This window comes from Dinoponera quadriceps, unplaced genomic scaffold, assembly GCF_001313825.1.
Source record: "Dinoponera quadriceps isolate SergipeBrazil2010 unplaced genomic scaffold, ASM131382v1 scaffold2183, whole genome shotgun sequence".
In the NCBI taxonomy this organism is placed as follows: domain Eukaryota; kingdom Metazoa; phylum Arthropoda; class Insecta; order Hymenoptera; family Formicidae; genus Dinoponera; species Dinoponera quadriceps.
In genome coordinates, this window is record NW_014556922.1 from 1,089,264 (window position 1) to 1,099,406 (window position 10,143).

Consider the following 10,143-nt stretch of genomic DNA (forward strand, 5'->3'; position numbering starts at 1 on the left):
ATTCAGTCGGAAATTCAAAAGACTCGTCGTGCGCGCGATCCTACCTAGTTTCTGCTTTGTTCTCTAAGATCGTCGATGATCCACACTGATGAGAATTAATCATTGCGAATTCTTTTGTTCACAATTGGAGAATTGGCATTTGGAATTGAGACGGGGGCTCGAGATCCAAGACGCGAGAAATCAGCTACCTGTGTTGCGTATAAAACCTCTTTCTTCTCGTCAGACGTAAAATGTAAAGTGACGTAGGAGTCAAGACCAATCACTTGATCAAAGTACACTGACTTTTAAATTGTTCCGACACAAAGACGGGGATGCTCAAAAATGCCATATCTCTCACAATGCGGGCGAATCAATGGAAAAGATTATATCTCTTCTGTATAGATACTATGTTATCGCTCGGAGTAACGCAGATAATTGAAATTGAATTGCTGCAACGCATAATGATATACTGCATCTACGATAAGAGCAAGCAGTGATTTTGCGTAGCGTCGAATGTGATGTATTACAGCGGACTTTTCACAATGGAGGCGAGTAAATTAAAACGGAATTGGAAATCTTAAGAATTCAATTCGGCCGAAAATTATCTATAATGTGTCACAATACCTTAGAACCTCACGACGTTTTAGAACTCTCTGCAAACGAAATTCACGTCACTTCCGCGCTCGGTGCTTCGGGAAATAAAATTCCAATCGCATTCAAATTGCGAGGGAAATTTTGTTAATAAGCGTGCGCTTATATCACCTGATCCGTCCTGATTCAATGATAATTTTCTTCTCGAGAAGATATTGTTCGAATGTTGATGCTTTTGTACTTCTAATGTTCAATTACACTTAACGTCATACAGCTGTTCTGCAAATAATGTACTCGACTTTTAATTTTAGCGACACGCGAGACGGTGCGGGAGGAAGGAAACAAGAGAGAACTTACGCGAGAGAGAATTTCACCGGCGAAACGCAATTCATATACCTTCTCTACGGAGGTTCACATTAACACAATATCAGTGTCACTCGCATAACACGTAGCGACTCGACTGGAGACGTCGATGAATTTCGCTGCACCATTCAACGTGAATCAGTTCGAAACGGTTCACCCTGAAACAGTGACGATAAACCTTATCGTATTAATCATGCTCCTACCGGAACAAGAAAACCGCACGCGCTCTTTGTTCACGATGAGGAAGGGAAGAAAAAGGAACATAGTTACCCGACGCAAATACTTGTATTTGTCCGCGAATTAATTAATCGATCAACACTCGCTCGTGCGCGAGAAATCTATTGTTAAAATCATTGCTTGTTATGGAGCATGCGTCATTCAGAAAAGAGATAAGGAAATATCGTCCGGAGTGCAAATGCTTCTCTACATTCCTTTCAATTTGTTATTTTCGTCGAAACGATGGACCGTATATAATTTACGCGTGCTAACGTTATCTTGACCGATAACGATGTTGCTTTTTTTTCCTTTCACGAATATCCAATTCTTTCGTAAGTCTATCTCGCATGTAGCTCCGGATGTGTCAGTGACGTTGCGAAGCGCAGATAATAATGGATGGAGCTCTATCACGGGTAAGCCAGCACACAAAATGTCTGCGAAAACGAAATTCGATATTCACGTTTCGTACATTCCCTCGAATACGTTCCTTCCGCTTCCTCGTACGGCTCTTGATGGAGAGAAAGTAGAAGAGACGCTACTCTTCCTCGAGGATATAATTAATATAATTTCCGTTCAAAAGTAATTCCCATTAAAAAATGGGATCACGTGGAAAATTTCGCCGCGTACATTCTTGAAATGTATGACATTTGCGAAGTGAATTGTAAAATTTGCCACTGCTTCCACGCACGTTGAAACGAAGACCTGCCAGAAGCTGTGGGGCGGTCGATTCGTCGAGGATGTCGACCCCGACTTTCACGGTCTAAACGCGTCGATCGACGTCGACAAGCGAATGTACGCTGAAGATATACAGGTGAGCACCATCGTAAAGGTATCTTTAGTATCCGAGCAAATCCCGTGCATACCTTCTCGTGTGTCTTCAGGGGAGCACAGCTTACGCACACGCGCTCTGCGAGGCGGAACTTCTCTCGCAGGAGGAGACGCAAGCTATAAACACAGCCTTGAAACAGGTACGGAAATAATTCCTTCGTCCTTCGACATTTCCTCGCGACTGAATTCTGTAAAGATTTTTGCAATATCGTTCTGGCGATGAATTACGCATTGTAAAAAATTGTCGAGTAAAGAAGTTAGATCTCTAATCAGAGTTTTAATCAGGTGCAGGCAGAATGGGAAAGCGGCGAGTTCGTCGTAAAACAGGAGGACGAGGATATACACAGCGCCAACGAACGAAGGCTCTCCGTACGTTCACGACGACACAGTTTATCTTTTCCTTTGCTATCGTTAAAATGAATAAAGTGTAAATAATGTAAAGTATGAAAAATACGCAGGAATTAATCGGTGACGTGGCGAAGAAGCTACATACCGGAAGGAGTCGCAACGATCAAACTGTGACTGATACCAAACTGTGGCTTCGGGGATCCATCGACAAGCTTCTGCTCAGACTGAGAAAATTTATCGAGGTAATCTCTATAAGCGCGTGATATCCCTAAAATATTATATGAATATTAATTCAATATTAAAATAATATTCTTATATATTTGAAATAAAAAAACTACAATTATATATATACATAGAGTTGAATATTTAAAAAATACATGTTACAATAACATTAAATAATATTATTACCAAAATATTACTAGGAGTCGACATATAACCATCCACAAATATTCCAGAAATATTACTTAATGTTAAATAATTACGCGCTTATAAAGTAGCTTCATCTAAATTTGATTCACTGTTCTCTCCGAAGTTAACTCATTTCTGTAAAATACAGGTCCTCGTAGTTCGAGCGGAGCAGGAGGTAGACGTGCTCATGGCAGGATACACGCATATGCAGCGCGCCCAACCCGTGAGATGGAGTCAGTGGTTACTCAGGTAGGGTCGATCCGTATTCATATACCTGTTGCAAATTGTATTACATTTGTGCGTCCACGCTGATCTTATTATCCCTTCTCTCTCTCAAATCCCTCGCAGCTACGCCTGGTACGCGAAACAAGACTTCGAGAGGCTGCTGGAGGTGCGTAAGCGCGTGAACATCATGCCGCTTGGCAGCGGCGCGATAGCGGGCAATCCGTTCCCGATCGATCGCCGATCTCTGGCCGCCGAGCTCGGCTTCGACGGGATCACGGAAAATAGTATGCACGCCGTCGGGGATCGCGATTTTGTCGGTGCGTGTCGCAAGAGTTGCAGGCTTCTTTCGCAAGAAACGTGTCAAACGCTTATCACGCTTATGTATTTAAGATGTCAAAGCTTTCCGTCTCCGCCTCTCATCTCACTCTCTCTCTCTCTCTCTTCTGTTTTCTCTCAGCCGAATTTTTATTCTGGTCGTCGTTATCGTCGGTGCATCTCAGCCGCTTCTGCGAGGACCTGATCATCTACAGCACTCGGGAATTTAACTTCGTTCAATTCGCCGATAAATACTCGACCGGCAGTAGCCTGATGCCTCAGAAGCGTAATCCGGATTGCGTGGAATTGATACGCGGGAAAACCGGCACCGTGTTGGGAAAGGTTCCTTCGAGCGTGTTCGATCTTCGATTCTATTCCTGTAGCTGAGATTTTCATCAGTGCCGCTGACCTTTGTCGCTTTCACTGCTGTTTCAGTGTGTCGGTTTCATGACCACGCTGAAGGGAATCCCATCGACGTACAACAAAGATCTCCAAGAGGACAAGGAGACGCTCTTTCACACGTACGATACTTTGTACCGGATGTTCCACATCGCCGAAAAAGCACTGGCCACCTTGAAAGTAAACAGAAACAGTTGTAAGAGTTCCTTAACGTCCGACATGCTCGCGACCGATATGGCGTATTATCTTGTGAGGAAAGGTGTAAGTACCCTTGAATTCGCGTTATTTCGTTGTTATATGACGCGAGCTTGATTTGACGAACCGGTTGTTATCTTGACCAGTAAATAAGAGATCGTTACTATAACGTTATTACAATATTTTATAACATGTAACATCTTCAAATATGTAATTTCCAATGTTGTATACAACGTTACTGTTGACAATATTCGACCGAAACGTTAAAAATAACGTTTCTACACTATAATTTTAATATTTAAGAATATATCATCAATAATCAGTTTAAAAACACTTATAAAATATTATGTCAAAATGTTTACAAAATCCACATAAAGTAAATATTTTAAAAGATTGATTTAATATTTCTTGCTTAATGAGTTGGCTGTCGTATTTAAACGCATTTGTATCTTTAATTCAGATACCATTTAGAGAAGGTCACCATCTGGCTGGCAAGGCCGTCGCTCTGGCCGAATCGAAAGGAGTGTCCTTGCAGGAGCTGACTCTGCAGGAATTAAAAACAATAAGGTACGGTAAGACGTCTTTAAAGATTGAAGAGTTAAACATATTCGAAGGGAAAAAAAGAAGCGTAACGTCGAGAAACAACGTTCGTTTCAGCGAGGCGTTCGAAAACAACGTGTCGTGCATCTGGGACTTCAACTGCAGCGTCGAGCAGTATAAAACTGCCGGTGGAACCAATTCCGAGGCGGTACAACGGCAAATCGGCAAACTGCGCTCTTGGTTGCTCGAGTTTCCGCCCGAAGGCTAATTACATCGCCCAATTAATAAAGTCAATCGAAGCCCCATGATGACAGCAACGTTAAATAAACATTTACCTCTGTAATTCTCCGAAAGAATCGTAAGCGAGCCGTAGCACGTGAGAAAAATTCCTAATCTGACAAACGCCCGAAAGAATTCGATGAAAAATTCGCCGAAAGAAGGGGAAGGCAAATAAAAAAAATAGATCTGCGAATTAACAAACGTGTATCGTTCGCTTTTTGCATCTCGGGATACTCGTGCGTCGCGTTCAATTTGCAAATTTAAAGGAAGCTTCGAGATATCTCGCAGGCATAACAGTCGCTCTCAGAGCGCGACGTTGATTGGTCACCGCTGGTGTGTGCACACATTCACAGATAGGTGATGAGTCTACGCGGAACTGCAACAAAGACCTGGTGGACAAGGTTAAGAGCAATCAGGGAAATCGGCTGGAGTCAGTTCAAGTTAGTATAGAAGTAATTATCGCGGCGAAACGGTCGATTCCGGATTCCGTGGGCGCTTCAAATTGTTGCTCGAGTCGAATCGTTTTTCGCGCAACAGTTGACTCCGAAATCGTGTTGTTGTCGCCATGCTGGGAAAAAAATCAATACCGACGTCAGTGCGTATATTCGGCGCGTATATTTCACGATGTTACATGAGATAAAATTCGAAGTTCCGTGAAACGATTATACGCCCGGACGACGCTCCGATTCAAGTATTCACTGTCTCTCGCACGCATCTCCCATTCATTCACTCTCGATTAAATTCATCTGAAAAATCGAGATCCTATGCATTCCCCAAGATGCGTCGCAAATATCGTTTCACCACGATTTTGTTACGACACCGCATCCTCTGAAATGTTCCGGAATGGATAATTTCACGATCTGACTGGCGTGCATTTATCTGTATGTGTTTTTGCACCATTCAGTGAGGGGTTATCTCATCAGCATTATGTGTTGTGATCCTCACGTTACATTTTGATTCTGATATGTACTTTCAGAACCTTTACTTGATTTACTACCCCCGTAATTTTTCCATATTGGAAAGCGATACATGTTACAGAAACTGGGCGAGTATGGATTCTAACAGATATTACAGAAATCAGTTTGACGACTACGCCAGCTCTGGCAATCTCAATATAGTCGTGAACGATGGCAGTATGGTATGACTGAATTTTACATAAATCTGCCGTTCTGTAATAATTTGATGACATCTAAATCCGTTTGATAAGAGGAAATTTAATCGGGAAAGACAATTACATTGTTCCTCAGATTCACGATGCATTTAAATCAGTGCTAACCGTGGAAACTAAGAAGCTGATGGAGATCCTGGAGGAAAACGAAAGGATGTGGCTCAGCAGGGACGATTATTCAGTATACACCGGATCAGCGGGGATCGCATACACATTTTATCACTATGGGAAATCTTTCAATGACGCCGCATACATCAAAGTACGTATCGAATCCGGTACGTTCCTCCTTGGTACAAAGTTAGATATCACTTCAATTCAGTCACCTTTCTCCGCAGAAAGCAACAGGTTTATTAGAAAGGTGTGTTACAAAGTTTAAAAGCAGGCATGAAATCACATTTCTGACGGGAGTTGTAGGACCCTTAGCATTAACAGCAGTAATATTACATTCGCAGCGCAAAGAAGAGGAAGCTAAGCAATTGATCCTGAAGTACATAAATCTTTAGTACTTTAGTATTTTAAAACCCACCTGTTTTTGTTCCTATTTCAACAGGTTTATTGCCGAAAGTGATGTAAGGATCTTGTCGAGATTTAAATAGCATTACCTTCAGGTGTACTTGAAACAATATCGCTTTCAGATGTGCCGTCTTGCGGAACGTTAATCTAATGCTAATTGTACAATTTTTAGGCTGAAATCCCTAGCTACTTACGTTATAGAGAAACGTAGCGATGTTCCAGACGAGTTGTTGTATGGGAGAGCCGGGTATCTAAGCGGTTTGCTCTACATAAACGCGAATATATCGCCACCTCCTATAGAACCCGACATCATTAAGCAGGTATTGTTAAGAGAGAAAGATCCAGTTCTACACACACGCATATTAATTTGTTTTGAAAGAAGAAAATCGGCCTGGTACGGAAATTTTCCCGTAGGTTGTCACTACAATAATTAATTCCGGGAGAATGTACGCTTCTGCGAATCATTGTCAGTCGCCTTTAATGTACTCTTGGCATGAAACGGAATATCTTGGCGCCGCTCACGGATTGGCAGGCATACTGTACTTACTACTGCAGGTATGTTACGTTGAAGAAGCGGTGTTTTTAATGAATGAATAAGTTATCGTTGTTCTTGTGCTTTTAACGAATTTTTCCCCCTTTTTTTAGGCGCGACAATACCTGACGCAGGTACAAATGGACAGTTACGTGAAACCATCGTTGTACTTTCTTCAACGATTACAATTCCCTTCCGGTAACTTTCCTTCCTCTATGGAGAGCCACTCCGACAAATTGATACATTGGTGTCACGGAGCTCCCGGAATGTCGGCACTGTTTTGTTTAGCCCATAAGGTAATAACATTCTGGTGATGATGATTATGAATTTTTAAATCAACAAGACTGTCCGATACTGACTTGTGTCGCCGTGTTTGCAGGTGTTCGAGGACAACACGTTTCTCGACACTGCGGTCCGGTGTGCGGAGGTGATCTGGCAAAGAGGATTGTTAACCAAAGGGTACGGCATTTGCCACGGCGTTTCTGGAAATGCCTACGCCTTCCTTCATCTGTTTCAGCATACACAGGTTCGGTTCAACGTCTTGAATAAAATCTTAAATGACGGTATGTGGTTCTCCGAGACTCGAATCACAACGATACGTAAAATTTTGGAGCGTCCTGAAACCGGAAATATCAAGTGATTGATGCAACAGGAACTTTTCGTGATTGTATATTCCAAACTAAGATCATTTGTGTTGTCTCTCTCAAGTTTGCTTATCTGTTACAATCTGATGCATGTTCCATTAATTCATCAGCTCGTTTAGCAAAAATTAATATTCGCTTTGATGATGTTAGGACATCAAGTATTTATATCGAGCCTGCAGATTTGCCGAATGGTGCTTCCATTATGGGACACATCAGTGTCGAGCTCCTGATAGACCTTTCTCTATGTTCGAAGGTGAGTCGATTAACAATTTGGGAATTATTGACGTTACCTTATTAATATTCTAATTAATACATGTCAATTAATCGACGTCGTTCACGCTTTTAGGTCTTGCTGGCGTTATTTATTTCTTAGTAGACATGCAGCAACCACATATGGCTAAATTTCCGTCATACGATATTTAAGATATCTTGGACACATCTAGAATATATCTGATACGTGTATACGTGTACGAACACTTAAGGAGAAAAATGTTCTAAAGAGCTGAATAAATTGAATTGTATCACATTTTCTTATATCTTTTTATCACCTTAATATTCTTAAGTTGAAAAGATCGGTTGATGTTTTATTACAAGGGAAAGTACGTCTGATCAGCCCTTGAGTTATACTACTTGAGAGAGTACGCCTGACTCCATCGTTTAGTCATATCACGTCCTCAGTTTCTCGTTAAGTATGGTGGCGACTCGTAGCGGAGATTCTGAAACTAAATTTCGGAAATAACGGATCTAATAATTCCGTAAACCCGTTACATTAACCCATTAGCTGTCACGATCCCCATTTGAGGATCAAAACATAATTTGAATATAATTATACTGTTATTCAACTTTTTGTACATAAATATAACTTATCCGGCCAAAAATAAAAATAAAAAAAAAATTGGCAGTTAATGGGTTAATAATGTACCCATTACAGAAATAACGGGTTTACGGAATTATTAGACCCGCTATTTCCGAAATTCACTCCTTCAAGCTTATTAGCGTAATATAATAAATTTTAACAGCTGGATTGAGTTAATGAACGCATTCCCTTAATGACATATAGAGATCATCTTGACAGAATCACTACTAAATATCCATGATATTGGCAAATCGTAATGTAATATGGAAGTTAAAAAAAAATTTTTTTTCCAAAATTTAGTTCCAGAATCTCCGCTACGAGTCGCCACCATATTTAACGAGAAACTGAGGACGTGATATGACTAAACGATGGAGTCAGCCGTACTTTCTCAAGTAGTATAGCTCAAGCTGGTCAGGCTTTCCAGTGTAATAAAACATAAGAATTCAACAGGCTATATCTTTCGGAAAAATGACGCTATGGAGATCGTTTAAGAAGCAATTTAAAGCTTGAAGTCTCTAGTTTTTAACCACATTAGCTATATTAATGTTGTCGTTAATTTTCGTCAAGATATTTCGAGTTAAACAATTTTCTGAAATATGAGAAACAAAAACTGTTGCAACCGTTCTGTGACCGAGTGTACATGTCAAACGTTCTACGCGCCGCACAAGATGCGCTCGGAAGTTTGCATAACAGTGTGATATTTGTATCATTGTGTTGTAATATTATAAAAGCTTCAAAATATATATTTTACAGAGAAATATATACACTTTTAGCATGACGTTGATTTTGCGAGCTTGTGTTTCCGCTCAAAAAAGATTCCTTCACGAGGACTTCAGCAATTTTGGACGTGTTCTAACCTATGCCGCACATAATAATTGCAATGCTAAGGTCAAAATAAATTTTGTGTTGTTTAAACCACACAAAAATGGACTTACCGTAAAATTGAACCAAGTACAGTGCTGTAACAATTATCCGTTAACCAAAAATCATAATTTTGCAGCGATTTCCTGTAGCTTGTAACGTGAGGCACTTTTCGACGAAAGATCAGGATGAGAAAGCCGCTAAAGGAATAAGCGAGATCTACTATGGGAATCTAACGAAACAAATTTGGGGCCTCAAGATTTTCTCGCTCGTAACATCTGCCAGTGGCTTGTTCTCTCAGCCGTTTTTTTACACAAAAGCTATGGAGAGTGGTAATACGGGAGTTGTCATAGGAATATTCGCAGCAGTCGGTTTCTTTGCCGTGTCTACTCCCATATTGTTGCACTTGGTGACGAAGAAATATGTAACGCATATATACTACGATGCGAACAAAGACAAGTACATTGTGAACACCTACAGCTTATTTGTTCGAAAGAAAGAGGTTTATATATATTTTGTCACGGAATTCTTTCAACTATGACATAGATATCCTATTGATAACAACTTATATTTTAGATCGAATTTACACCAGAAGATGTAGTAGTGCCGGATATAACTGGTATGTTCACAAATTGCATCATAAAGGGTACTCCCCTATTTTTGGCGCAGGATTGTTTCTACAACTTTAGCCACTATATTAAAATAATGGGATACGATAAACCGATAGATTTTAAATTAGGTGACAACAGTAACAGTGTGGACCGAACAGTCGCGACAGATACAGAATGTAAAAGTCATACAAATAATAAATAATAATTAGGATGGGGTTGTATCACTATAGAGAACAGGCCCTTGTTTATCCAAAAGCGTCTTTTTTATTTAT

The 10,143-nt window shown here is 40.5% G+C and overlaps 3 protein-coding genes across 8 annotated transcripts; all 3 read left to right on the forward strand.

Moving 5' to 3' along the window:
- Window positions 1-1,470: 1,470 nt before the first annotated feature.
- On the forward strand, window positions 1,471-4,750 carry LOC106748448 (argininosuccinate lyase). The gene is made up of 11 exons (XM_014626960.1): window positions 1,471-1,562; window positions 1,850-1,960; window positions 2,031-2,117; window positions 2,263-2,346; window positions 2,436-2,567; window positions 2,882-2,982; window positions 3,082-3,275; window positions 3,416-3,615; window positions 3,709-3,933; window positions 4,328-4,434; window positions 4,525-4,750. The coding sequence occupies exons 1-11, from the start codon at window positions 1,542-1,544 to the stop codon at window positions 4,673-4,675; spliced, it is 1,413 nt and encodes a 470-aa protein (XP_014482446.1). The 5' UTR covers window positions 1,471-1,541; the 3' UTR covers window positions 4,676-4,750.
- A 100-nt stretch (window positions 4,751-4,850) lies between these two features.
- Window positions 4,851-8,069, forward strand: LOC106748449 (lanC-like protein 2). Of its 5 annotated transcripts, none has more exons than XM_014626962.1 (10): window positions 4,851-5,126; window positions 5,725-5,824; window positions 5,934-6,113; window positions 6,190-6,341; window positions 6,540-6,687; window positions 6,782-6,922; window positions 7,013-7,195; window positions 7,279-7,425; window positions 7,694-7,796; window positions 7,890-8,069. In XM_014626962.1, exons 1-10 carry the CDS (start codon window positions 5,047-5,049, stop codon window positions 7,964-7,966), a joined length of 1,311 nt encoding a protein of 436 aa, XP_014482448.1. In that variant the 5' UTR covers window positions 4,851-5,046; the 3' UTR covers window positions 7,967-8,069. The 5 variants fall into 5 exon arrangements, with proteins under 5 accessions (XP_014482448.1, XP_014482449.1, XP_014482450.1 ...); XM_014626963.1 differs by having other exon boundaries at window positions 5,026-5,567; window positions 5,663-5,824; XM_014626964.1 differs by having other exon boundaries at window positions 5,026-5,377; window positions 5,710-5,824.
- An 863-nt stretch (window positions 8,070-8,932) lies between these two features.
- LOC106748422 (transmembrane protein 70 homolog, mitochondrial) lies at window positions 8,933-10,082 on the forward strand. Of its 2 annotated transcripts, XM_014626911.1 has the most exons (4): window positions 8,933-9,091; window positions 9,173-9,287; window positions 9,400-9,762; window positions 9,837-10,082. In XM_014626911.1, exons 2-4 carry the CDS (start codon window positions 9,174-9,176, stop codon window positions 10,071-10,073), a joined length of 714 nt encoding a protein of 237 aa, XP_014482397.1. In that variant the 5' UTR covers window positions 8,933-9,091; window position 9,173; the 3' UTR covers window positions 10,074-10,082. The 2 variants fall into 2 exon arrangements, with proteins under 2 accessions (XP_014482397.1, XP_014482396.1); XM_014626910.1 differs by having other exon boundaries at window positions 8,933-9,287.
- The last annotated feature ends 61 nt before the right edge of the window (window positions 10,083-10,143 follow it).